Source organism: Ostreococcus tauri, assembly GCF_000214015.3.
Source record: "Ostreococcus tauri WGS project CAID00000000 data, contig chromosome 10, whole genome shotgun sequence".
NCBI classification, from domain to species: Eukaryota; Viridiplantae; Chlorophyta; class Mamiellophyceae; order Mamiellales; family Bathycoccaceae; genus Ostreococcus; species Ostreococcus tauri.
In genome coordinates this window covers 351,151-373,032 of record NC_014435.2, presented here as the reverse complement: position 1 = coordinate 373,032, position 21,882 = coordinate 351,151, and the positions used below count along the sequence as shown (strand labels likewise).

Sequence of the window (21,882 nt, the reverse complement as noted above, 5' to 3'; positions counted from 1 at the left end):
GTTCTCAAACGCGGCGAAGATACAGAAGAAGAACACGATTATAGAAGTGACCACGCCCGCGCCCGCGATGAGACTCGTGGTGATCAAGTGCGGGTTGTCCTTCAACGAAGCGCTCGCTGCGCCCAACAGTTTCGCCACGAGCTCCACCCTTTCGCTCGTCCTTTGCATCCAATACAAAAAGAACCCACCCAACAACGCGAAGATCACACAAGGAACGATCGCCCCCGCACTCGCGAGCGCGATGGACATCGCGAACAACGAACCGGCCTTCGCGTAGATCATTCCCCACGTCGCCGCTCTCGGATGTCTCTGAAACGCGTGTAAAGCCAACGCTCCTAACCCGATCGCCCCTAGCGCCGCCGCCAGAATGAACGGCTGCGCCATGCGCAGCCCCTGTCCCACCTCCGCGTCGTCGTCCTCCATCAATGAGCGTCTCAACGCGCCGTTCCCGGTCGTCGCATCGTGACAACTGGACCATTTCGAACTGCGCATCGACTGCATCCGACGGATAGCGAGCTCGCGCGCGCCGAGTGGTACAAAATTCAAGAGGGCGAGCACGAACTGTGGAACGGTATCGGTCAAGACTACGCAAACATCATTCGTAGGTTTCTCGTGCACTTCCACCAAGAAGTGACGTCGAAGCCGATCGCGGAGAGGTTTGATTTCGTCAACGGTTCCATCGGAAACTTTTTCTTCGCCGGCGTGCGAGTTTTTTTCCGTTCCATGGACGCCGCCATTTTTCTGTATTCTCGCGTCAGTCGCATTCCAGACGACACGCGCATCGTTCCGTGCCTTGATATGCTCGAAGATACCGAGCGCATTAATCTCGTCGCGGAGCTCACGGACGGCACAATTGTTCGCGGTCAAAACGAAATTTCGCATCCGTCCATCGACAGCAAGAAGTTCACAAAGGATATCGTCGCGTCGAGCAAGAGTCCGGACGTGATGCGGAAGGCTTTCTGGACGGCGGTGTTAGAATCAGGAGAATTCCCGGAGTCCGATCCTCACGAGGTGTGGGGTGGTTTGCCGAAGAGCTCTGGCGGGTACAAGAGCGTGCGCACGGCGCTCGCGAGCGGCTCGCTCATCGACGCGGCTGAACTGCTCAAATCTCGTTTTGACGACATCGCCGACACTCCTCTGAGCGTTTGGGACGTTGATAAAGTGGTCACGGCGTTCGATCCGCTTCCCTCACCGGTAAAGCGCGTGTTCTACGCGTCGAGCTTGGATCCAGCTGCAAAGAACATTGAGGTTCAGCCCAAGCCGAACCGGACCGTTCTCAACGACATCGCAGACTGCGACGCCGTAATCTACGGCATGGGATCGCTCTACACCTCCATCATCCCGAACGTATGCCTGAGAGGCATGTCCGAAGCCATCGCGAAATCTGAGTGCAAGAAGGTGATCATGCTCAACGGCAGTCTCGATCGAGAGACGGGGCGGATGAAGGCGAGCGAAATCGTCCAAGCTCTCGTGGACGCGGTGAACATGCGCTACACCGCGCACGAGACATCGTATGCCGTGCGCGACATCGTCACCGACGTCATGTACCCGCAAAACGGCGGCATCGTCGTTGACGTAGACGTACTCGCGTCCATGGGTGTTCAAGCGCACGAGTGCGAATCCGTCCCGGCGCCGTCCAGCGCCGCTTCGCCCGCGGCGCACTACGATTCCGTCGCTTTCGTCACCCGACTCGCCCGCTTCCTCCGTCGCGAGGGCGTCGCGCGATGATATATTTCTTTCCCTGTATCAGCACATTCATTCGCATTCATCGAATTCATCGAAAGATTCGTCTCGCCCCCCCGTCTCGCTCTTCGCGTCGCTTCGCCGGCGAGGGTTTCTCTCGCCCCTCATCCCTCGACCCGTCACCGACGAACGCGATGCGCGCGACGCGCGCGACGTCGCTCGCGAGACTCACCGCGAACGCCCTCGCGTCTTCGCGCGTCGTCAATCGCGTCGACGGATCGTTCAACCCCATCGTCGTCGCCGATGGATCGATCGTGAGCCAACGTGGTTTCACCGCTGCTGGCGAATCATTCCGTCGCCCACGCGCGTTCGGACGCTCGTTCGCGTCTGAATCGGGCGCATCAGACGACGGTACCGATGGCGCGCCCGTGGACGCGAAGGACGCGGCGCTGAGGCGTCGGTACGAGGCGTTGTTCGCGCGTTTCGAGAACGCGCCGAGCAAGCAGCGACGCTTCTTACTCAACCTGGCGCTCAAGGGACAGATGAGCGTCGCGGACGAGGACGACGGCGAGGAGGGGGGGCAGAGTGGATTTAGGAACCGCGCGCTCATGACGCGGGTGATCGACGTGAATCGAACGAATAAGGTGACCAAGGGGGGGGACCTGACGAATTTCACGGCGCTCGTGGTGGTGGGGAACGGCGACGGCGTCATCGGATTTGGCTCCGGGAAGGGGGCGGACGTGGGTTTGGCGATCGATAAGGCGTATAGAAAGGCGTCGAGGTCATTGGTGTACGTCAAACGATTCGATGAGCACACGATCTATCACGAGGTGAAGGGGAAGTATTGTAAGACGTTGGCGGTGATGCTGCCGGCGGCGAGCGGTTCGGGCATCGTGGCCAACGACACCGTGGAGGCTATCTGCACGCTCGCGGGGATCAAGAATATCAAGGCGAAGATACACGGAAGCCATCACCCGCACAACACCGTTCGGGCGGTTTTTGACGCTTTAGAGGCGGTGGAGTCGCCAGAGGATGTCGCCGAGCGCACGGGCATGAACATCTACCGAGACAGGATTTGATAGATCTAAAACACTTTGTAACAATACGACCAAAATTTGGCTACAGTCGGCTAGTTTCTACTGCGATCGCTGGAGCACGCGCTCGAAGATTTCCAAAAACACCCCGGCGTGCGCAGACGTGAACGTTAAGCTCGGTCGAGCGCGAATGGTGCTCGTCCCGCATCCGCCGATGTCCACACCCCCCTGCAAGAGATCCTTCAATAGTTTGTCGCGCATCTCCGTCGTGGCGCAGTCGACAGCGACGAGGGTCCCGACCCCGCGGGCGTTCGCTAACACGCTCGGGAACTTTGCTTGTAAACGTTCCAATCCCTCCAGCAGCGTAGAGCCGGCGGATTTGACGACGTCGAGTAAATTTTGCTCCTCGATCTCGTCGAGCACTGCCTCGAGCTGAATCAGCTTCGCCGGATCTCCCATCCACGTGTTAAAAATACGATACGGTAGCTCCGGCGCGAGGTCGGCGGTGGCGTAAAAACCGGCGATTTGCATCTTTTTACTGAACGTCACGAGGTCCGGCGGGTGCTCGAGCCCCCACGCTTCGTGCGCCCAAAAAGTCCCACTCGCACCGCATCCGGTTTGCACCTCGTCCACGATGAGACGCACGCCGCGATCGCGCGTGATCTCTCGAAGCCGCCTGAAAAAGTCTGGGCTCGCGTGGTTATCGCCCCCCTCGGCCTGCATCGGCTCCACGATAACCGCCACCACGTCCTCGTCCAACGCCAAGACCTCCTCCACCTCGTCCAAACATTTCGCTTCCTCCGCCGCGTTTTCCTCCGCATGCGCCTCGAGCGGATACTTCAACCTCGGGAACCGACACTTGGGCCACGCGAACGCCGGGAAATCGAGCTTATGTATCCACTTCGTGTGCGTCAACGTCAAACACGCCGCCGTTCGCCCGTGAAACGCCCCCTCAAAAGACAAAACCTTAAAATTCGGCGTTCCCGGCGTCTCGTGTTCCATGCACGACGCGATGTCCTCCGCCGATATCCCTCTCGCCCCTCGTCTCGCGTTCGCCGCGCCGATGAACGCCGCCTTCATCGCGTGTTCGTTCGCGCACGCCCCGCACGCCATCGTCGTCACGCGCGTCATCCCTCGCGGCATCACTCGCAACAGCGTCCGAGCGATTCGATCCGCCCAATCCGTCGGCGGGCACACCCCCAGCGCCGGTCGATGCGCGAGCGTCGACGCGTTCCGCCCGTCTCCGATCGCCGCCATCACTCGCGGGTGATTGTACCCCAGCGGCAGCGACGCGATGTGACAGTGCATGTCCAACATCGTCGTCCCGTCCGCGTCGACGACGTAGTTTCCAGCGCTCGCGTCGAGGTCGACAAAGTATCGAATCGATCCCACGTCCACGCCGCTCGCGCGCAATCGTTCGAGCTGCGACGCGCTCTTCGGTCCCGGGACCGGGGCCCGCGCGCGCGGTCCCGCGGGTTCGTTCGCCGCGCCGCGCGCGCGCGCTCGGGCGAGCGCGCCGGCGAGACGACGACGGGCGCGCGCGAACATGGATCGATTGCGATTCAACCACAGTGCGCTCGCGCCGTCGAGTGTGGACGACGCCACGCCTCGGCGCGGGCGCACCGCGCGCGCGCGCGCGGAGGACGCGCGAACGATGGACGTTCGCGGTGGTGCGCTCGGACGCGCGGGCGCGCTCATCGATAACGCGTGGACGACGACGCGGCGGTCGTTACCGGTGGTGAATCCGCACGACGGCGCCGTCGTCGGTGCGATCGCGCGAGGGAGCGTCGCGGACGTGGACGATGCGGTGCGAAGCGCGAGGAAAGGGTTCGTGACGTGGTCGACGCGGAACGGACGAGAACGGGCGAAAACGCTGCGCGCGGTCGCGGATGGGTTGCGACGACGGCGGGAGACGTTGGCGAGACTGGAGACGACGGATTGCGGGAAACCGTTGGATGAGAGCGCGTGGGACGTGGATGACGCGATTGGATGCTTTGAATACTATGCCGATCGGTGCGAACGGGTTTTTGGGGAACGGGCGTACGCGGAGGAGGTGGTGGAGCTGCCGGACGAGGACTTTGCGGGACGCGTGAGACGCGAGCCGCTCGGGGTGATCGGGTTGATCACGCCGTGGAATTATCCGCTGTTGATGGCGACGTGGAAAGTGGCGCCTGCGCTCGCGAGTGGGTGCGCTGTGGTGTTGAAGCCGAGCGAGGAGGCGAGTCTGACGTGCCAGGTGTTGGGAGACGTGTGCGTCGAGGCGGGTCTGCCCCCAGGGGCGCTGTGCGTCGTCACCGGTCGCGGAGACGAGGCTGGAGCGGCGCTGTGCGCGCATCGAGGCGTTGATAAGATTTCATTCACCGGTTCTTTTCGCACGGGACAAACGATAATGCGGGCGTGCGCGCAGGACGTCAAGCCCGTGTCGCTCGAACTCGGAGGAAAATCCGCCTTGGTCATCTTCGACGACTGCGATTTGGAGAAGGCGGTCGAGTGGGCCATGTTCGGATGTTTCTGGACGAACGGGCAGATTTGTAGCGCCACGTCACGTGTGCTCGTACACGAAAACATTCGTGAGAGGTTTTTGGCTCGATTGAAGGAGGCGTCGGAGGCTATTCCCGTCGGCGATCCGCTCGCGGAGGGATGTCGACTCGGTCCGCTCGCGTCCGCTGCGCAGTATAAAAAGGTGACGAGCATGGTGAACAGGATTAAACGCACGAAAATACATCTGCTCACCGGTGGAAACAGACCGCGCGCGCGCGGATGCGAGAAGGGCTTCTACATTGAGCCGACGGTTTTCGTCGATCCACCCCTCGACTCAGAGGCGTGGCGTGAAGAGATTTTCGGTCCCGTGATGTGCGTGCGCTCCTTCAGGACGGAAGAAGAGGTCATCGCGATCACGAATGATTCCGAGTACGCCCTCGCCGCGGCGGTGATCACGGACGACGTCGCTAGGAGAGAACGCATGGCGTCCGCGTTCGACGTCGGCATTGTCTGGATTCAGTGTTCGCAACCTGCGTTCACGCAACTCCCCTGGGGCGGTCGACGCAGGAGTGGTTTCGGGAGGGATCTCGGCGTGAACGGCATGGATAAGTACATGCATCAAAAGCAGATCGTCGAGTACACGTCCGGCGCACAATTCGAATGGTATCCGATGTTCAAGAAGAGTAAACTTTGAGACGAGCGCGGAGCGTTCCTTTTTTCGTTTTGTGGACACGTCGTCGTATATTGTCAACTATTATGTATCACACGGGATTTAATCATCGCGTCCCAACGCCCTCGCGCACTCACTCACCGTCCTCGAACCGTCCCGGATCGTTCCTCATGAGCGCCTCCACCTCGTCCTCGACGACGACCAAGTCGTCCAGCCTCCTGAGCGTCGCCTCGTCGTCCTCGTCGTAACGCGCGTCGTCGTCTGATTCCCCGTCGCTCGAGTCCGGATTCATCATCGATCCCTCGCTCATTGCGGCGTAGATCGTCTCCACCGTCGTCGCCGCCGTGGGCGAGACGTACGCGTGCGTCGTCTCCGTCTCCGCGCTCGAGCCGCTCTCGTCGTCGTCGACTTGACAGTACACGCACCCGCGCGCACCGAACCGCTCGTCCGATCGCGAGATGGCGTGTAACGCCAAAGAGTGGTAATCGCACTCGTACGTGTCGTCCATCGACGCGAACACGACGCGAGAGGTGGTGACGAAGAGCTCGCATTCGCGCGCCGTTGCATCTTCTGCATTCTCCACTTCCTCATCCTTCACGCGCTCGATGACGAGCGAGACGTCGCATCGAAGGAGCACCGACTCGTCGTCGCGAAGTTTTAACGCGCGATCGTCGCTCAGGGCGGACTGGACGCGACGAAGACCGCTCGCGGGCATCGCTCGAGCGCGTCTCGCAGTGACGCGTCGAGGAGACGACGCTTCGGTCCCATCGCGATTTGCGCGCACAAACTTTGTGATACAACAGTAATACAGCTATCATCTATCGTCGACCGCCGACGAACAGGGCGTAGGCGCCGTCGGCGATGAAGGAGGCGTGTCGCGCCATGTTTCGCGCTATTTTACCCGCGCTCGCGTTCACCCGGCTCAAGACCTCGCTCCCACCCCCGCGTTCGCCCTCGTAACGCTCGCCCGTGGCCATCGATCCACTCCCCGAACGCCCCGCGTTCGCGCGCTCGCCTCGCGTCCCGCGTCGATCCGTCGTCGCGTCGCTCGCCGCCGCGCGCTCGGCGACCAAAATCTCCAGCCCTTGGCACAGCGGAAAGTCAGTCCCAGCCTTACGCTCCTCCATCGTCGGCCGTCGTCGTCCCTCCGGATAAAACGGCACTCTCCGCGCGCTTCGTCCGACGCACGCGTACCTATACTTTCCCAAAACCTCCCCCGTCTTCATCGTCCGTCCGCGCGTCTCGTCCAACGCCGCCGCCGCGCGCCACGTCACGCCGTAACACCTCTGCGCCGCGCCCGCGATCGCGCGCGCCGTCAGTCACCGCACGCGCGCGCATCGTCCGCCCGCGCCCGTCGTCGTCGTCGTCGTCGTCGTCGTCGTCGTCGTCGTCGTCGAATGCATCGTCGAATGCGTCGTCACGCACCGGCACCCCCCGCGCGCTCTCCCGCCCGTCGTCGAACGTCGTCACGCCGACGCACGACCGCGCGCTCGCGGTCGCCCCCAAGTCCGCGCGCGCGCTCGGGCGCGACATCTCGCGAAGACGCGCGGCGATGATTCACGTCGATGATTCGCGTCGAGGGTTGACGACGCCGCAGATCTCGACGCATCGACGCGAGATGTCCGCGGACGACGCGAAGGAGACGGTGCGCGCGCGGCGACGGCGGCGGTGACGATGGACGACGGCGCGCGTGGGCGCGCGCGCGCGCGGGAACGCGAGACGGAGGGACTGACGAGGATGATGCGTTGATGATTTTTGATCGCATCGCAGCCGGCGGCGACGACGACGACGACGGGCGTGTTCGGATCGACGGCGTCCATGGGTGGATTCGGTGGACTCGCGAGCGGTGGGTTCGATCCGTCGAAGTTTGCGTCGACCGCGGAGACGGGATCGGAGAAGAAGACGGACGACGACGCGGGGGACGAGGATGAGGACGACGTCGAGGCGGAGTGCAAGGCGGAGTTCAAACCGGTGGTGAAGCTGGAGATCAGAGAGGGGGCGGAGGCGGAGAAGACCGGGGAGGAAGACGAGGACATTTTGTTCGAGGCAAAGGTAAAGGCGTATCGGTACACGGACGGGGAGTGGAAGGAGAGAGGACTCGGACCGATCAAGCTCTTGGAGCATAAGACGTCGAAGAAGATTCGCGTGTTGATGCGACGGGACAAGACGCTGAAGATTTGTGCCAACTTTTACGTGCAGCAGGAGAGCAAGGTGGCGGAACACGCGGCGTCGGAAAAGGCGTGCGTGTTCACCACCGTGGATTGCTCGGATGGTGACGTGGCGCCGGAGCTCTACAACATGTGCATCAAGTTTGGAAGTTCGGAGAAGCGCGAGGCGTTCACCGCGGCGTTCGAGGACGCGCAAAAGAAGATGGCCGCCTTACCCAAGGACGAAACCGAGATCGAGGCGGAGGCGGAGAAGGCCGCCGTCGCCGACGAGGCGGACGCGCTCGCCGACGCGCTCGAAGGCGCCAAGGTTGAGGGCGAGGGAAACTAAAAACCCTTATTAGAGCGACTCGAACTCACGATGAAATGAAATGAAACCCTTCTACTACCGTTATATTTTCATTCATGACTCTTCCTAGGCGAGAAGTCGTCGTCCGAACGTGTCAAACGCCGCAGCGAGTTCCTCCGCGCTCGCTCGGATGTGCTCGTTCGGACACTGCATGCGTCGACTCTCCGAGGCGTAGCTTACGCACAAGTCGCCGATAGCCGCGCGCACGTGTCCTCCGGTGGCGTACGCTCCGTACGCCGTAGATTTCGGCACAAGGGACTGATCCCATAACTGTAACACGAAGTACACGGACCGGAGCAAACGCACACGCATACGCGGGGTTTGAAGTGCGTCCACGCGCGAGAGACGCTTATCGTGCATACGCTGTGCCGGCGTCGCGAGCAATTTATCGTACGCGCGCTGCACGGGCTCAGCGAGCCCTTTGCACGCAACTACGAGTGCATCGGATACCTCACTCGAGTCGTAATCATCTTCCGATTGTGCCTCGACGGCAACGTCCGGGACACCCCATAGTCCCGCAGCCATGAGCTCTAAACGCAACGCGACGTGAACGACGGGGAAAGCGACATCCGAGGGGAAGAGCTTCACGCCCAGCTCGCGCACGGCGAGGCAAGCTTCTCGAACGCACGTCGACGCGCTAGGAGCGCGAGCGGCTGCCTTCAAGAGAAGCTTGTCCCACAAATCACACGCGATCTCACCGTCGGGATCGTGATACTGTGAGAAGTGCAACATCTCCAAGCATATGTCCCACAGCTCGCACGGCTTGGCGAAATCGTTGTACAAGTCGCTCAGCTGCTTCAACTCACGCTCGAGCTCGTACACGAACGTTTCTTCCGGAGCGTTCGACGATCCTGCCTCTCGCGCTTGACGCGAACGCTCGACGCAAACACCTAAGATGCGACGCTGCATGTCAAGAAGCTTGATTTTGCTATCAACGTTTTCGCAGAACGAAGCGTCCAAGCCGTTTGTGATGCCCCCATCAACTGACTTTCTCGCGTGCGAGAGCGCGCGCTCATACAGAGCCATGCGATGATCCAGCGTAAACGTCTCGTCGTTTGCGCATCGTCGCTCGGCTAATGAACAATCCACTTGTGCAGCCAATCCGAAGAGCGAGCGAGCCGCATACAGTCGAGCCAGGAGGTCGAGGTTTCTCGCCTCGCCTGGCGTGAGCGCGCCGCCTTGCTGCGCGGCAGTCAAAGCGCTCTTGCTGGCGAGATATGGCTCCAAAATAGCGGCCGGTAACGACAAGAGCATACCGTCTCGCTTGACCGAAATCAACTCGGCGAAGACGCGGTGCATAAAGTCTTGGGAATCAGCACCGGAGACGTGTTGAAGCTGCTCAAGAATCTTCACGAGACCTCGTTCACGAATATCCTCCGGAAGCTCGGCAGCCACGCGGCTCAGCGAACCGGGTTCGGCATCTGAATCGGCCCGACCGGTAGCGAGACCGCGAATCGTCGTGCAAGTCACCTCGAAGCACGATTGGAGATCCTGTTGATAAAACAAGTTGCCGTCAGTCATCGTCGAAACATCTCACTTGAGCACGCGAGCTCGTTTCGTCGCTCAGCCTTAGATGTTCTGTAATTTTAGATCGTCACAGGCGCCCGGCGGTAAGCCGAGCGTTCGCGTATTCGGCTTATCATCAACGCGACGAGATATTCGAGCGAGATACGATAGGATCACTTACCACCATGTCCACATTTGGTTGCGCCGCAGACGCGTAACGAATTTCTTCAGCCCGCGCTTCCAGAGCCGCTGCGGCGGCGAGAGGAACGGCGGTCACACCGTGAAACGCTCGAAGGTCAACGAGCTCAGCGCACACACTCGACAAATCTCCAGCTGTAGGCACTTTCATGAATAGCGCAATGGCATCGTTCACATATTGATCCCGCAAAGCGTTTTCCTTTCTTGCGCGCGCATCGCGCGCCAACTGCAGTAAATCTCGCGCGTGGTAAAAAGTCCTCGAATCGGCACCGAAAAAGTCTGGACATCCCTTCTGCAATTCTGTCGCGAGCTCTTCCGCGCTATGTCGAGCGTGAGCCATGATGTGAGACATCATGGCCTCGATCAGCGCTCCCGCCAAACGGGCACCTTGCGTCGTGGAAACCAACTTCTTCAAAGAGAGCTGCGAGCGAGAAATCATCATCATCGGTTAGTCAACTGCTTGGATCAAGCAATTATTATTTGCTGTGCGTTTGACGCTCAGTGGAAGGGCACCATATGATTTGTCATCACTGAAAATCAGGGGATTGACAGATTGAATATATGGAAAGTCATCATCGCGCCACAGTCTCGCAAAAAATCAAACACTCGTGTCTGCGACGTACCTGTGACAGCTCCTTGCGAACTGCCGATGGCAGCGTGTCCGCGACTCGAGAAAATCGTTCATCGGCGACGATTATGCTAATGAAGGACAAAGCCTGGGCCGTCCGGCTAACCAAAGCGGAAAGAGCGGCGAGACTGCGCTCCTCCTCCTGAAGCGCCGTCAACTCAGTCCCATTCGAACGAACTCGTCTTCGCTTGTTTGCGGACAGGTTCGCACCGCTACTAATGCGCGGGCGACGTTGCTTCAAGAACGCAACCAACGGGATCAATCGCTCGTGCAAGTTTTTCAGAAGAGTAATGTCCATCGAGCAACGCAGCGCGGGTTCCTCGCTCATGTACCGAGCGGCAGCTTGCACCGCACCTAACGCCTTGTTCGCTATCTTCATCGCCGGTGACAACGGTCTCGAGCCCCCGTTCGAGGTCGTTTGGACAGGCGCGCGCACAGGAACGATGATTGCGCGTTCCCACGTGCTAGACATGATACGAGCTGTGAACAAGTACATACCGCGTTGCGCCGAGGAAAAAGTCAGCACGGGCTGCACGATCGCACGTCCCATGTTGAACGACCCACCATTGTTTTCTTGATTCGCCGTATAACTATCTTGCGCTATGTTCGGTTCACCTGTGAGCCGAGGGTCATCGAAAGCGCGTTTTGCAGCGAGAATAACGGCATTCGATTCATTTCCAGAAACAGAGAGCGCGACGCACATTGCTGCAGCTTCGATCGGGCCATAGCTTTTGAAGAACTCCTCTATTTGCTCTGGAATATTCTTTTCGAGCACACTTCGAAGGGTGTCAATCGGTCGTGCCTTCTCGAAACGTACGATGCCGGTGTTGGTCATCAGCACAAAGGTTCGCCTCGGACACATGTACTGCGTGACGAGCTCCGAGAGCAGACCCACCGACTTGACTCGCGCTTCCGGGAGCGTACCGGTCGGGTACGGGGGATCTAATGCCTCCCTGACGCTCTTAGGCATCGGTATTTCACCAAGTGAACCGAGACTGGACGCACACCGTCCATCGAGCCGCTGCAACGTAACGACTTCACGCAGGCCTCGAGTGCCGCTTCCAGAGCTCGGCGGTGGCGTCGGCGGTGGAAGCTGCAAATGTGGTGGCAGCGCGAGGTCTCTGTTGGACAAAATCAATCGAGCATCCGAATCGTTCGGTGTCGCATCAGAGAGCAGCAAGACACCGCTGCTGTAAAAGCCAGCCTCGATCTCCAATGCTCTCGACGTCGTGTTCAGGAGAGCTTGCGCAGTCGTCATGCCTCGTTGGTTCCCACCTTGCGGCGGCGGGTCGCGCTGCTCCACGACGGACAGTCGAGACGGCCCTTGACGCGAGACACCTGTGCCCGAGGCCACACCGTAGGAATAACCTCGAGCGGGTGGAAGAGCGGTGAGATAAATACGTCTACCGTCGGCGCAAATCGCCACCAAGGTCACCACTGTCGATTCTTCCGGTTGTACGATGGCGATGTGAACCAATTTTGCCCCTCTCTTCACCGATGACGTCGCGGACGCAAACATAGAGCCCTGGCCACGAGCCTGCGCGGCGAGCTGTGCGATGCTTTTGACTTCGACGACCTTTCGTGGTGCGTCTTTCGCGCTCGCTCCGACGTCGTACACCACCACCACGCCCTGCTCGCTTCGCGTGTACAATATCCCGCGTTTGTCGTCTACTATAACCTGCCTCAACGCATCCGAACCCTTCAACCGCAACACCGACGGCAGAAGCGAGGACAAGTTTTGACTGTGTCTCACCTTTTTGCATCTCTTGCTGTGCCACGTATCGCTCTGCGCGTACACGAGCTCGTACAGCGCCTCGTCCGCTCCAGCGAGAAAGATGCGTCCATCAGGAGTCGATGCGATGTCATTCATGATCGTCGCATCGGTCGGGCACGAGTATTGCAGTGGATGCAGCGTCAACTCTCGACCGACATCCTCTAAACAGAGACCCACCATGACGAGCTCCACCGTCGTCGCCACCACCAGCACGTACGAAATCGCCTCTAAGAACACCCCACTCCTCGGCTTCACCAGTCCGACCGCCACGATCGCCTGTTCCTCTCCGCTGTATTCCACCGGCACATCGTCCACGACGTCCAACCGCCAAAGAAATAAAGTGTTGTCCACCGAGGCCCACGCGCGCGAAATTTCTGGCAGCACGCCGCAAAAGCACACCGACTGTCTCGTGTTGTACCGCTCCAGCACCACCCCCGGGAGCTCTTCCGTCTTCAACCCCACCACATCTGTCGGCCAACCGGTGTTCTGGAACGAGTACGCCTCCCTCGGCGCCTCTCTCAGGAGTTCCACCAGGTCCGCCTGCTCGGCATCCGACGCGAGCTTACTCACCGTCTTCGCCGCGTCTTCCAGCGCCTCTCCCGCGTCTACATCGCGCGCGAACGAACAATCACGCATTACCGTCAATCAATCGCCCCCTAGATCGTCCTCCCACGCGCGCGAACCGCGTCGTTCGGCGTGATTTCCGAGATCATTTCAAAGAGGTTTTGCCCGCCACCAATCGCCGCCGTCGCTCGCGTCCTCTGCGTCGCTCGCGCGCGCACCTCCGACGACGTCGAATCCATCGAGCCGTCGCGCGACGTCGCTCATGCCTCGACGCGCGCGCGTCGCGGCGCCGGGCGTGGACTGCCGACGCTCGACGCGCGCGAACGACCGTCCATCGAGTGACTCGTCGACGAGTCAAGACTCAAGAAGGCGCGCATCGGACGCCGCGTCCTCCCATCGGACGCCGCACGCGCGCGCGCCCGGCGGCGATGGACGTCGACCGCGCGCTCGACGACGACGACGATGCCGACGACCTGGAGTGGTCGCTCGGATTCCTCGAGCGTCCGATCGACGTCGAGGCGCTGCGCCGACATCATTTTCCGAGCAAGGCTGGCGGCGCCCCGGCGTGGTTGGACCCCGTGCGCGTGCCGTACGAGGAGGAACTGCGCACGGCGAGAGGTGAGCGCATGGATTTCTTATTGCAGGTGTACGCGCCCGTGGACGAGGAGCACAGCGCGTTTCACCGGACGATTTACGTCTTTGTGAGCCCGCACGGGGGGGAGACGCACGAGGCGGGCGGCGCGCGGGCGTTTCGAGGACAGTTGCCGAGAGCGAACGCGTATTACGATTGGAATCCGACGCCGAACGGTGGAGAGGTGAATGGTTTGAGCGCGGCGTTAGAGGCGACGCGTCGGAGGAGGTGTGATTGGTGGGACGTATCGGCGAGCGAGTGCGAGGCTACGATGCGGGCGCCGACGCGCGCGTTCGAGGAGTACGAGTTAGTGGTAGAGACAGAGGAACGCGCGGACGAGAACGAGGAGGAGTTGCTCGCGAACGCGACGGAGGTCGGGGCGGACATGTCGGCGGAGGATTTAGAGGCGATCGAGCAGGAGGTAGTGGATAAAGACATGGAACAGCTCGCGACGTTCCACGTCATGTTGCACAAGGATCCAGAGCAGGTTCTGAGGTACTGTCCCGAACCTGGAGCGAAGCCGACGTGGCCGTCAGTGACGCACGCGCCGAACACGGACAATATCCCGTCTTGCGCGCGGTGTGGGGCGCCAAGGAAGTTCGAATTTCAGATTTTGCCCACCCTAGTGAGTCAACTCGGTGTGGACTCGGAGAGCGACTACGCGCTCGATTTCGGTTCCATGGCGGTGTATACGTGCTCAAAATCATGTCCACCGATCGAGTGCGACGAACTAGGAAGGCGTACGGGGGCGTATGCGGAAGAGTACATCGTGGTACATCCGCCGTTGAACCAATGATTTGTTATTCACAATAGTTTTACTATTTGCGGTGCGTGCATGAATTTTAACAATAGTGTGCGGTGATGTAGCGGTACAGCTTTCCAGCTAAAGGCAAACGGTGACTTGATTCAAGTCATCGTGTAAAAAGTCAACGAAACAAGCTTTGATGAATGGAATGAATGGAACAATCAAAATCAATTATGACGGTGAAGTTGACCAATATTTAGGATGGAACGCGAAGCGCTCACGAGGACTTGGACTCTAAATCCTTCATGTATTGAACTGCGAGCTTGGATCCGCGAACGGCGTCCTCCCAGTTTCTTGCGCAGATGGAGACGACGTAACAGTCGCCGCCAACTCTCGTCAGGGTCTTCGCGTCACCACTTTTCACGTTGAGAGAAATGCTGACAACAGAGCAATTATCGCGTACAGCGTTGATCAATCCTGTCAGCGTTTGCCGTGTATTCGCGAGCAACGTAGCCGGTAGCGGAGTTCTACTCGCGTACGACGCCACTTCGATTGAAGCGTCACTACACTTTCGTTCTCGAACGAGCTGCTCGTGACTGTTGATGATTTCTATAAGATCATACTCATTCCCAGGAACCCGCACGGTGATTGGCTCGTGAAATGCCGGAAGGGTCTTGGAGTCGATGACGACAGATTTTTCGTGATCAGAATGGCGCATGTTCACCGCCGGAACGCCGTCCGGTACCAGAATGTCACGCGTGGACACATCAGAATTGGTCTCAAACTTGAGCAGTTTCGTGACTTCATCCTTCATAGCGGAGTAACTCGGACTTGGACTGGAAGGCTTGTGCGACGCTCGCATGGAGCACTCGAGAGAGTCGCTCGTCGTTGACTGACTCTTCGATCGAGGCGTCGAACAATCCTCGTGTGCTCGCTACCATGGCCGCGATATAAAACGCCAAGACGCAAAACGCGTCCACCGCGCACCCTCCGCGTCCGTGCGGCGTTCGCCCGCGCGTCTTTCTCAACGGCTCCACCACCTCATCCCGCACCCTCCGTTGAATCTTTCGATACAGCGCCGAATCCAACGGTCGCGGAAACGTCTCCTCCGGTCCGAACATCTCGCTCGCTCCCTCCACCGTCGGGAGCGTCTTCAACCAGCGCTCCACCACCTCGGGTCGCAGGTGATGACTTTCGACCAGAATCGTCGCGTCCCGCCCGACGCAGAGCGACAACAGTTGGGACCCTCCCGGGTGCTTGGTCGCGAAATCGGTCACGTCGTACACCACGCCTCGGATTCGCGTCAACCGACGCTCGGGCGCGGCGTCGTGGACGGCGTCGGCGTCGGCGTCGGCCATCGTGTTCGCGCGAACGTTTGACGGTTTCGTCGACGCGCGACGCGTCTCGGTGGACGCGCGACGCGCGGGCGCGCGCTCGGTGATCGTCGACGGACGGTCGTCCGCGCGACGGGCGCTCGAGCGCGTGCGGGTGGGCATGGAGCGCGGAGCGGTGGCGATGTGTGACGTCGGTGAGTCGTGATGTTTTTATCCATCCAAAGCGGCGGGGTACAGCGAGGGGCGAACGGGACGTCGATGTCGATGGCGCGGTGCGTGTCGAATACAGTCGTCGTCGTTAGGGTGTGCGTGCGTCTTTAGTCGGAATACGCGTCGGATCACGCGGCGTTGGCGACGAGATCGGTGAGCCAGGAGTTGTGCGCGGCGTCGCTCTCGAGTTCAGCTTTGAGCTGTCTCGCACGGGCGACGGCCTCGGCTGGGGACATGCGCTCGAGTGGCACCGCGGCGAAGTCAGAGAGAAACTGGCGTGCGCGGATGACGCCGCGAGCCATGTCGTCGGAGACTTCCTCGCCGCGTTGACGCTTGGCGTTGGGTTCGGAAACATCCGCGACGGCTCGCTCGGCGCCTTCCTTGCTGAAATCTTCCAGTTCCTCCGCCTTTTGTCTGGCAACCTTGAGAACTTCCTCGGGGAACCGAGCAAACTCGGCGCAGTGAATCCCAAACGATTGATCGCACGCACCGGGCTTGATTTGGTACAACATGGTAAGTTTCCGGCTCGCCTGGTCGATGAGCGCCTCGACGTGAAAGTTGGCGACGCCGCTCGCACCTTTCAGCGCGGTGAGCTCGTGGAAGTGCGTGGCGAACATGCATGGAGCCTGAATCTCGTTCACTATGTGCTCGCTGATCGCCCAAGCGAGACCAAAGCCGTCGTATGTGCTCGTCCCGCGACCGAGCTCATCGATGATGACCAAACTCGAAGGCGTTGCTGCCTTCAAAATAGCCGCCGTCTCGAGCATCTCAGCCATGAACGTGGAGATGCCGCGGAGTTGACAATCACCGGCTCCGACGCGAGCAAAAATGGCATCCCGAACGGCGATCGTTGCTTCATCACACGGTACGAAACTCCCGATCTGTGCCAGGAGCACGCACACGCCCACCTGGCGAATAAACGTACTCTTCCCACCCATGTTCGGACCCGTGATGATTTGAAACCAAGACTCGCCCTTCTTCATCGAGCACGTGTTCGCGATGAATCGCACGTTGTCCTGCGCTTCGACGTTCGGGTGTCGACAATTCTCCAAATGGATCGTGTCAGATGACTTTTCCTGCATGATTGGACGAACGAATGGTACGGGGGCGCTCACTGCGACTTCAGCGAAGGAGACGAGAACGTCGATCTCCGCGGCCATGGCAGAGACGTTCAGGAAGACTTCAGAAAACGAAGCCGCCACGTCGACGACGCGCTCGACGAGGTGACGCTGCTTGGCCTCATAGCTACGATCGAGAGCGACGCGTTGCTCGGAGAGCGCGCGAAGCTTTTTGTTCGTAAACTTGGTCCCATCCTTCTTCGCCTCGAGAATTTGATAACTGACGCTTAGCTTCTTGCGAACTGAGGTCTCATCCTTCTTGGTCAATCTCATAAACCAGCCGTGCATGTTGTTGTGCTCCAACTTCAACTGTTTGTCTCGTTCCATCCCCAAATCTTTGCTAGCGTCGGCGAACGCGCTTCGAATGTCCTCTTCCAGGACGTCCTTTTGCTTTTGCAGCTCCCCAAGCTCGGCGTCGTACGAAGCGCAGATAACATACTCGTCAGGAATCTTGCTCAGATCCACCGCCGCCTCTAAAAGACCTTCGAAACGCCCGAGATGGCTCGGATCGCTGAACTTCTTCAGCTCATCGGCGTACTTGGTGCGAATGAAATCCGCGAATCGACCTTCGCATCGTTCCAGCGCCTCCGCCATGTGCGGGAGCGCTGCGCTCGCTTGATACAGTCGACACAGGTCCATCAACGTCGCCTTACGCCGTTCGAGCTTTCTAGTGATGCGCTCAATATCCGGTAGAGATCGAAGGTGAGCACTGCGAAGAGCATCTCTGACCTCAGCGGAGTTCACAAATTCGTGCACGACGTCGTGTCGTTGGGCAATTTCGCCGACGTCGACGAGCGGCTGTTTCAGCCATCTCGAGAGAAGACGTCGACCCATGGGGGTTCGGCACTTGTTCAGCAAGCCGTAAAGACTAAAGTTACTGGGTCCATCGGAGCGTTCGGGAAGGACGTTCAGCGCGCGAAGTGCCGAGGCGTCAAGACGCATGTAACGACCGGTGTCGTACATGCTCAGCGAACATCGCCCATGATTGGCGCTATCGGCGAGCATCTCGCTGAAACGCAAAACCGCGGCGAGACACGCCGCAGAGTTTGGTTGATCGATCACCGCTCGATGCGCCTCGACATTGCCCTTGATCAGCCTATCAAGATCGCTCTCGAGATCCAACACGTCAAACTCTCGCGAAGGACGCTCCGTGGCTAGCGCGCCGCATCTCGCGACGACGTCTCGCAACCGTCTCCCCTCAGGCGTCTCCAAACCTTCCTTCGGCACCACGCATTCCTTCGCGCCCATCTGACACAACACGCTCTCGAGCGTGCAAAACTGTTCATCGTCCACGAACGCGCACGCGCCCAATTCGCGCGTCGTCGCGTTCACGTACGCCACGCCCACGCCGCCGCCGCTCGTCGCGCGAACCGCGCACACCACCGCGGCATCCGACATTTCATTCGAGCGAAACAACTCCTCCTCGAACGCCTGCGTTCGACCCGGCGACGCTGTCTTAGAAAGCGTCCACGTCCCGCTCGGCTTGCTCTCTTCGTACAGCTCCACTCGAGCGCCCTCCGCGCCCTCGATCAACAGCTCCCGCAACGCCGTCTCAAACATGGCGCGATTCAGCGTGACGCCCGCCAACGCATCTTCTCCCCTCCCCGTGTGCTTGATCACCGACGTCGTCTACGAGCGCGCCGACATCGATCGCCTCCCGTCAGTCGTCGAGCGACAGCCGACGCGCGTTTGAACTCGCATCCGCCTCGCGTCACGCCCCACGCCCCACCACCATCCCGCACACCCCCGTCCGCGCGCAGGACGTCACACGAACCACCCACGACGCCCTCGCATCGATCGACGCACCTTATAAAACGTCCGCGCGACGTACTCCGCGTCCGCACCGTGCACCGAATAAAAATCTCGTCGATCGAAGAATCGCACGACGCGCTCGCCCGCGCGTCCGTCGTCCGCGATCAATCGCGCGTAGACGCGCGCGAATTTCGTCTCCGCGTCCGCGTCCGCCATCGCGTCCGCGGCGGCGTCGCGAGGTGTCGCGCGTCCGTCGACGCGCGCCCGTCGCGCGCGCCCGTCGGCCCGTCCGAGACGCGCACGAGGGACTCGTTCCTGAGTCACGACTCGCCGATTGACGCGCCCGCGTCGGCCCGTCCGAGACGCCGAGACGCGTGGACGAGGGACTCGTTCCTGGGTCACGACTCGCCGAATGACTCGCCCGCATCACGCGCATCGCCCGACGCACCGGCGCTTCGCGACGCGCGCGTTCGATGAGCGCGCGCGCGCTGCTGGGCGACGACGGCGCGCGACCGCCCTCGCGCGCGTCCTCGTACGGGTCGGACGGCGAGCGAGAGTGCGCGGCGTGAGACGAGAGCGAGACGGCGAGCGAGTACGTCGGGATGACGCGGGCGCGGCGAGGGGTGAAGGATTCGAACCGCGTCGCGGTCGCGTGCGCGATCGCGGTGAGCGTGCCCTCGCTCGTGGGGTCGTGATGTTGGCCCTTGCTCGCGGCGTCGCTCACGGGGGCGGCGGCGAGCGCGGGGGCGAAACGGGCGTCGCACGCGTTGAGTCTGGGAGTGAATCTGCTCGCGACGGGTGCGGTGGCGATCGCGACGGCGCGACGGGCGAAGACGCGATCTGGGACGTATTGGCACAGGAAAGGGCCGATGATTTTGACGATGGCGAGCGTTTTCTTGCTGTGCGCGGATCCTGTTCGGCACGTGTTACAGGACGAAGACGTCTGGACGACGGGTTCGAGCATGTATCGCGACGACTGCGAGCACGCCGACGTCAGGTGTCTGAGCGCCGTGGGATGGATCTTCACGCTGTGCACGTACTTTGGGTTCGCTTGCCTCATCGCGGGGTCCGCTTGGAACGCGGACGCGTTCGGGAAGATCGGTCGAGAGTGGAACCGTCGGAGGCACGCGGGAGGCGACTCGAGCAACGCGGGCGATGACGCCGACGGCTGCGATGAGCCTTGAGTGGTGGACGATGTATGATTTATGTTATAAGAAGCGACCGCGGCGTTTGGGATCGTGTCGTGACGCGCTCGTGCGAATGTCAGCCATGCTGGCGGCGCGAGGGCTGATTTTCACCGTTCTCTGGGCGACCGTTGTTTCTTTCTTGACTTTAGCTTCTAATGTGTTACAATTTTCACGCATGTATCCTACAAAGAATCAAATAGATGGCTCCGCTGTCGTCATTGTTCGATGGTCGTCGATGGTCGTCGTATTCGTTCGATCGCCCATCACGATCGTCGTCGTTTCTCCGGAGGTGTGGCCTCGACGAAATCGTCAACATTCGTCGCGTGCCAGTCTTCGTCCGCGGACACGTTCGCGATCGTCGACGCGTTTTGGCCCCACGGTCGCGGTAAGGCACCGACTTCGTCCGCGCCGCCTATCTCTCGTTGCGATCCATCTTCGGTGTCAGGCACCGCGGACCACGGTTGACTGCCGATCGGCACGTTCGGAAGCTGCGCCGCGCTCGGTGCCGACGGTTCTGCCCGCTCGCTTTGCGTCGACGCGTCGTTCGCAATCTCCGGTGGTAAAACGGTCGCCAACACGAGCTCGGCCTCGAAGTCGACGCTCGGCGCCGCGGCCTGCTGCGACTCTCCGTGTTGATGGAAAAGCTTGTAATCCGCCGTCGGCTTCGCGATCACCGGTGCCCCGGCCTGGGCGCAATAAATCGCCAAATCCACATCAGACGCTTCACACAGCTGCACCACGCCTCGCAAATCCTTCAAATTCACCGTCACCTCGATCTTCGATCCGGCGGTGTTCCTATAGAACAAAATTGATTCGTCGTCTCTTCGCACGGACACGCTCGTCTGCAACGCCTGACTCAATCCCGCCCCAGCCGTCGCAAAGCTCGACAACGTCAAGATATTCCCTGAACTATTCCCAATCCTACCCTCGTCCACCTCGACGCATACCTCACCCTCGATCCCGAACGTTATCGTCACGTCCTCCTGCGCCGCCGAAGCGAAGTGCTGCAACAGCGCCCCGAACGCCCGCGCGCGCATCACGCACTTCCCAGGCATCGCCTCCGCGTCCATCTCCGCGTCAACGTGTTCGCAATCGATCACCTCGCACATCTCGTACGTCCGCGTCACCCCAGTTTTCGCGCTCGTCGTTCGAACGACCACTCGCGGCTCTTCTCGCGCCGCGTCGTCATCCGCGAGTTCGATCGACAACGTCTCCGCCCTCGCGCTCGCCCTGAGCGACGCCAAGACGTGTTTCGCCAGCGCACACGCCTGCACCCGTTTCCCGCGCACCTCGAACGCGTCGAACGCGCGCGCGAGCACCCTGACGCGCGCGAACGCCGAGCGATTCGCGTTCACGCTCTTCAGCGTCAACGAACCTTCGCGTCCATCCTCCCGCGCGTCGAGCATGATCTCCCCTCCGACCCTGGAGAGGAACGCCACCGATCTGTGCAGGGCGCGGAGGGAGTGGGCGGAGATATCGGCGCGCATGCGCGACGACGACGCGTCGATTCGTGCCGACAGCTGTCGATTTAAAATTTGAAAAACCAACCCGTGCGCGCACTCGCGCGCGCTCGACGCCGCCGCATCGCGTCGCACGCTCGGCGCGCGCGCGAACGCGCGAGAGAGCGTCGGCGCGGACGCGTCTCTGGCGTCGGCGGTGCGCGACGAGAGAGAGGACGACGCGCGGGAGAGGCGGTCGTTGGAAAACTTTTGAACATGACGAGCCTCGTCGTGAGCGTCGACGCGCTGCGCGCGCGCGCGTTTCGCGCGCTGAATGCGGCGGTGGACGCGGTGAAGACGCGCGGGTGGGGCGGCGGCGCGGCGGTCGTCCTCGCGCGGGGGGTCGGGGAGGTC

General features: G+C 60.7%; 13 protein-coding genes across 13 annotated transcripts; 5 read left to right on the top strand and 8 right to left on the bottom strand.

Moving 5' to 3' along the window:
* OT_ostta10g02230 (Choline transporter-like) lies at positions 1-384 on the bottom strand (the record flags this gene model as incomplete). The annotated part of the gene is made up of 1 exon (XM_003081610.2): positions 1-384. A coding segment is annotated over one exon (384 nt), but the record flags the coding sequence as incomplete, so codon positions are not given.
* Positions 385-723: 339 nt separating this feature from the next.
* Positions 724-1,728, top strand: OT_ostta10g02220 (LPPG:FO 2-phospho-L-lactate transferase CofD/UPF0052; the record flags this gene model as incomplete). Its single annotated transcript, XM_022983183.1, has 1 exon — positions 724-1,728. One exon carries the CDS (start codon positions 724-726, stop codon positions 1,726-1,728), a length of 1,005 nt encoding a protein of 334 aa, XP_022839816.1.
* A 149-nt stretch (positions 1,729-1,877) lies between these two features.
* On the top strand, positions 1,878-2,762 carry OT_ostta10g02210 (unnamed product; the record flags this gene model as incomplete). Its single annotated transcript, XM_003081608.1, has 1 exon — positions 1,878-2,762. One exon carries the CDS (start codon positions 1,878-1,880, stop codon positions 2,760-2,762), a length of 885 nt encoding a protein of 294 aa, XP_003081656.1.
* Positions 2,763-2,819: 57 nt separating this feature from the next.
* On the bottom strand, positions 2,820-4,265 carry OT_ostta10g02200 (Pyridoxal phosphate-dependent transferase, major region, subdomain 1; the record flags this gene model as incomplete). Its single annotated transcript, XM_003081607.1, has 1 exon — positions 2,820-4,265. One exon carries the CDS (start codon positions 4,263-4,265, stop codon positions 2,820-2,822), a length of 1,446 nt encoding a protein of 481 aa, XP_003081655.1.
* A 106-nt stretch (positions 4,266-4,371) lies between these two features.
* On the top strand, positions 4,372-5,892 carry OT_ostta10g02190 (Aldehyde dehydrogenase, C-terminal; the record flags this gene model as incomplete). The annotated part of the gene is made up of 1 exon (XM_003081606.1): positions 4,372-5,892. One exon carries the CDS (start codon positions 4,372-4,374, stop codon positions 5,890-5,892), a length of 1,521 nt encoding a protein of 506 aa, XP_003081654.1.
* Positions 5,893-6,001: 109 nt separating this feature from the next.
* Positions 6,002-6,583, bottom strand: OT_ostta10g02180 (Methylosome subunit pICln; the record flags this gene model as incomplete). Its single annotated transcript, XM_022983182.1, has 1 exon — positions 6,002-6,583. One exon carries the CDS (start codon positions 6,581-6,583, stop codon positions 6,002-6,004), a length of 582 nt encoding a protein of 193 aa, XP_022839815.1.
* A 103-nt stretch (positions 6,584-6,686) lies between these two features.
* Positions 6,687-7,401, bottom strand: OT_ostta10g02170 (unnamed product; the record flags this gene model as incomplete). Its single annotated transcript, XM_022983181.1, has 2 exons — positions 6,687-7,154; positions 7,294-7,401. 2 exons carry the CDS (start codon positions 7,399-7,401, stop codon positions 6,687-6,689), a joined length of 576 nt encoding a protein of 191 aa, XP_022839814.1.
* An 85-nt stretch (positions 7,402-7,486) lies between these two features.
* On the top strand, positions 7,487-8,364 carry OT_ostta10g02160 (Pleckstrin homology-like domain; the record flags this gene model as incomplete). Its single annotated transcript, XM_022983180.1, has 2 exons — positions 7,487-7,513; positions 7,639-8,364. 2 exons carry the CDS (start codon positions 7,487-7,489, stop codon positions 8,362-8,364), a joined length of 753 nt encoding a protein of 250 aa, XP_022839813.1.
* Positions 8,365-8,448: 84 nt separating this feature from the next.
* Positions 8,449-13,316, bottom strand: OT_ostta10g02140 (Nucleoporin, Nup133/Nup155-like, C-terminal; the record flags this gene model as incomplete). Its single annotated transcript, XM_022983179.1, has 4 exons — positions 8,449-9,873; positions 10,070-10,507; positions 10,710-13,093; positions 13,271-13,316. 4 exons carry the CDS (start codon positions 13,314-13,316, stop codon positions 8,449-8,451), a joined length of 4,293 nt encoding a protein of 1,430 aa, XP_022839812.1.
* Positions 13,317-13,480: 164 nt separating this feature from the next.
* On the top strand, positions 13,481-14,479 carry OT_ostta10g02130 (Programmed cell death protein 2, C-terminal; the record flags this gene model as incomplete). The annotated part of the gene is made up of 1 exon (XM_003081601.1): positions 13,481-14,479. The coding sequence occupies one exon, from the start codon at positions 13,481-13,483 to the stop codon at positions 14,477-14,479; it is 999 nt and encodes a 332-aa protein (XP_003081649.1).
* A 226-nt stretch (positions 14,480-14,705) lies between these two features.
* Positions 14,706-15,786, bottom strand: OT_ostta10g02120 (Cytochrome b5-like heme/steroid binding domain; the record flags this gene model as incomplete). Its single annotated transcript, XM_022983178.1, has 2 exons — positions 14,706-15,264; positions 15,296-15,786. The coding sequence occupies 2 exons, from the start codon at positions 15,784-15,786 to the stop codon at positions 14,706-14,708; spliced, it is 1,050 nt and encodes a 349-aa protein (XP_022839811.1).
* Positions 15,787-16,100: 314 nt separating this feature from the next.
* On the bottom strand, positions 16,101-19,058 carry OT_ostta10g02100 (DNA mismatch repair protein, MSH2; the record flags this gene model as incomplete). The annotated part of the gene is made up of 2 exons (XM_022983177.1): positions 16,101-18,719; positions 18,897-19,058. The coding sequence occupies 2 exons, from the start codon at positions 19,056-19,058 to the stop codon at positions 16,101-16,103; spliced, it is 2,781 nt and encodes a 926-aa protein (XP_022839810.1).
* Positions 19,059-20,292: 1,234 nt separating this feature from the next.
* On the bottom strand, positions 20,293-21,516 carry OT_ostta10g02080 (Rad9; the record flags this gene model as incomplete). Its single annotated transcript, XM_003081596.2, has 1 exon — positions 20,293-21,516. The coding sequence occupies one exon, from the start codon at positions 21,514-21,516 to the stop codon at positions 20,293-20,295; it is 1,224 nt and encodes a 407-aa protein (XP_003081644.2).
* Positions 21,517-21,882: the final 366 nt, after the last annotated feature.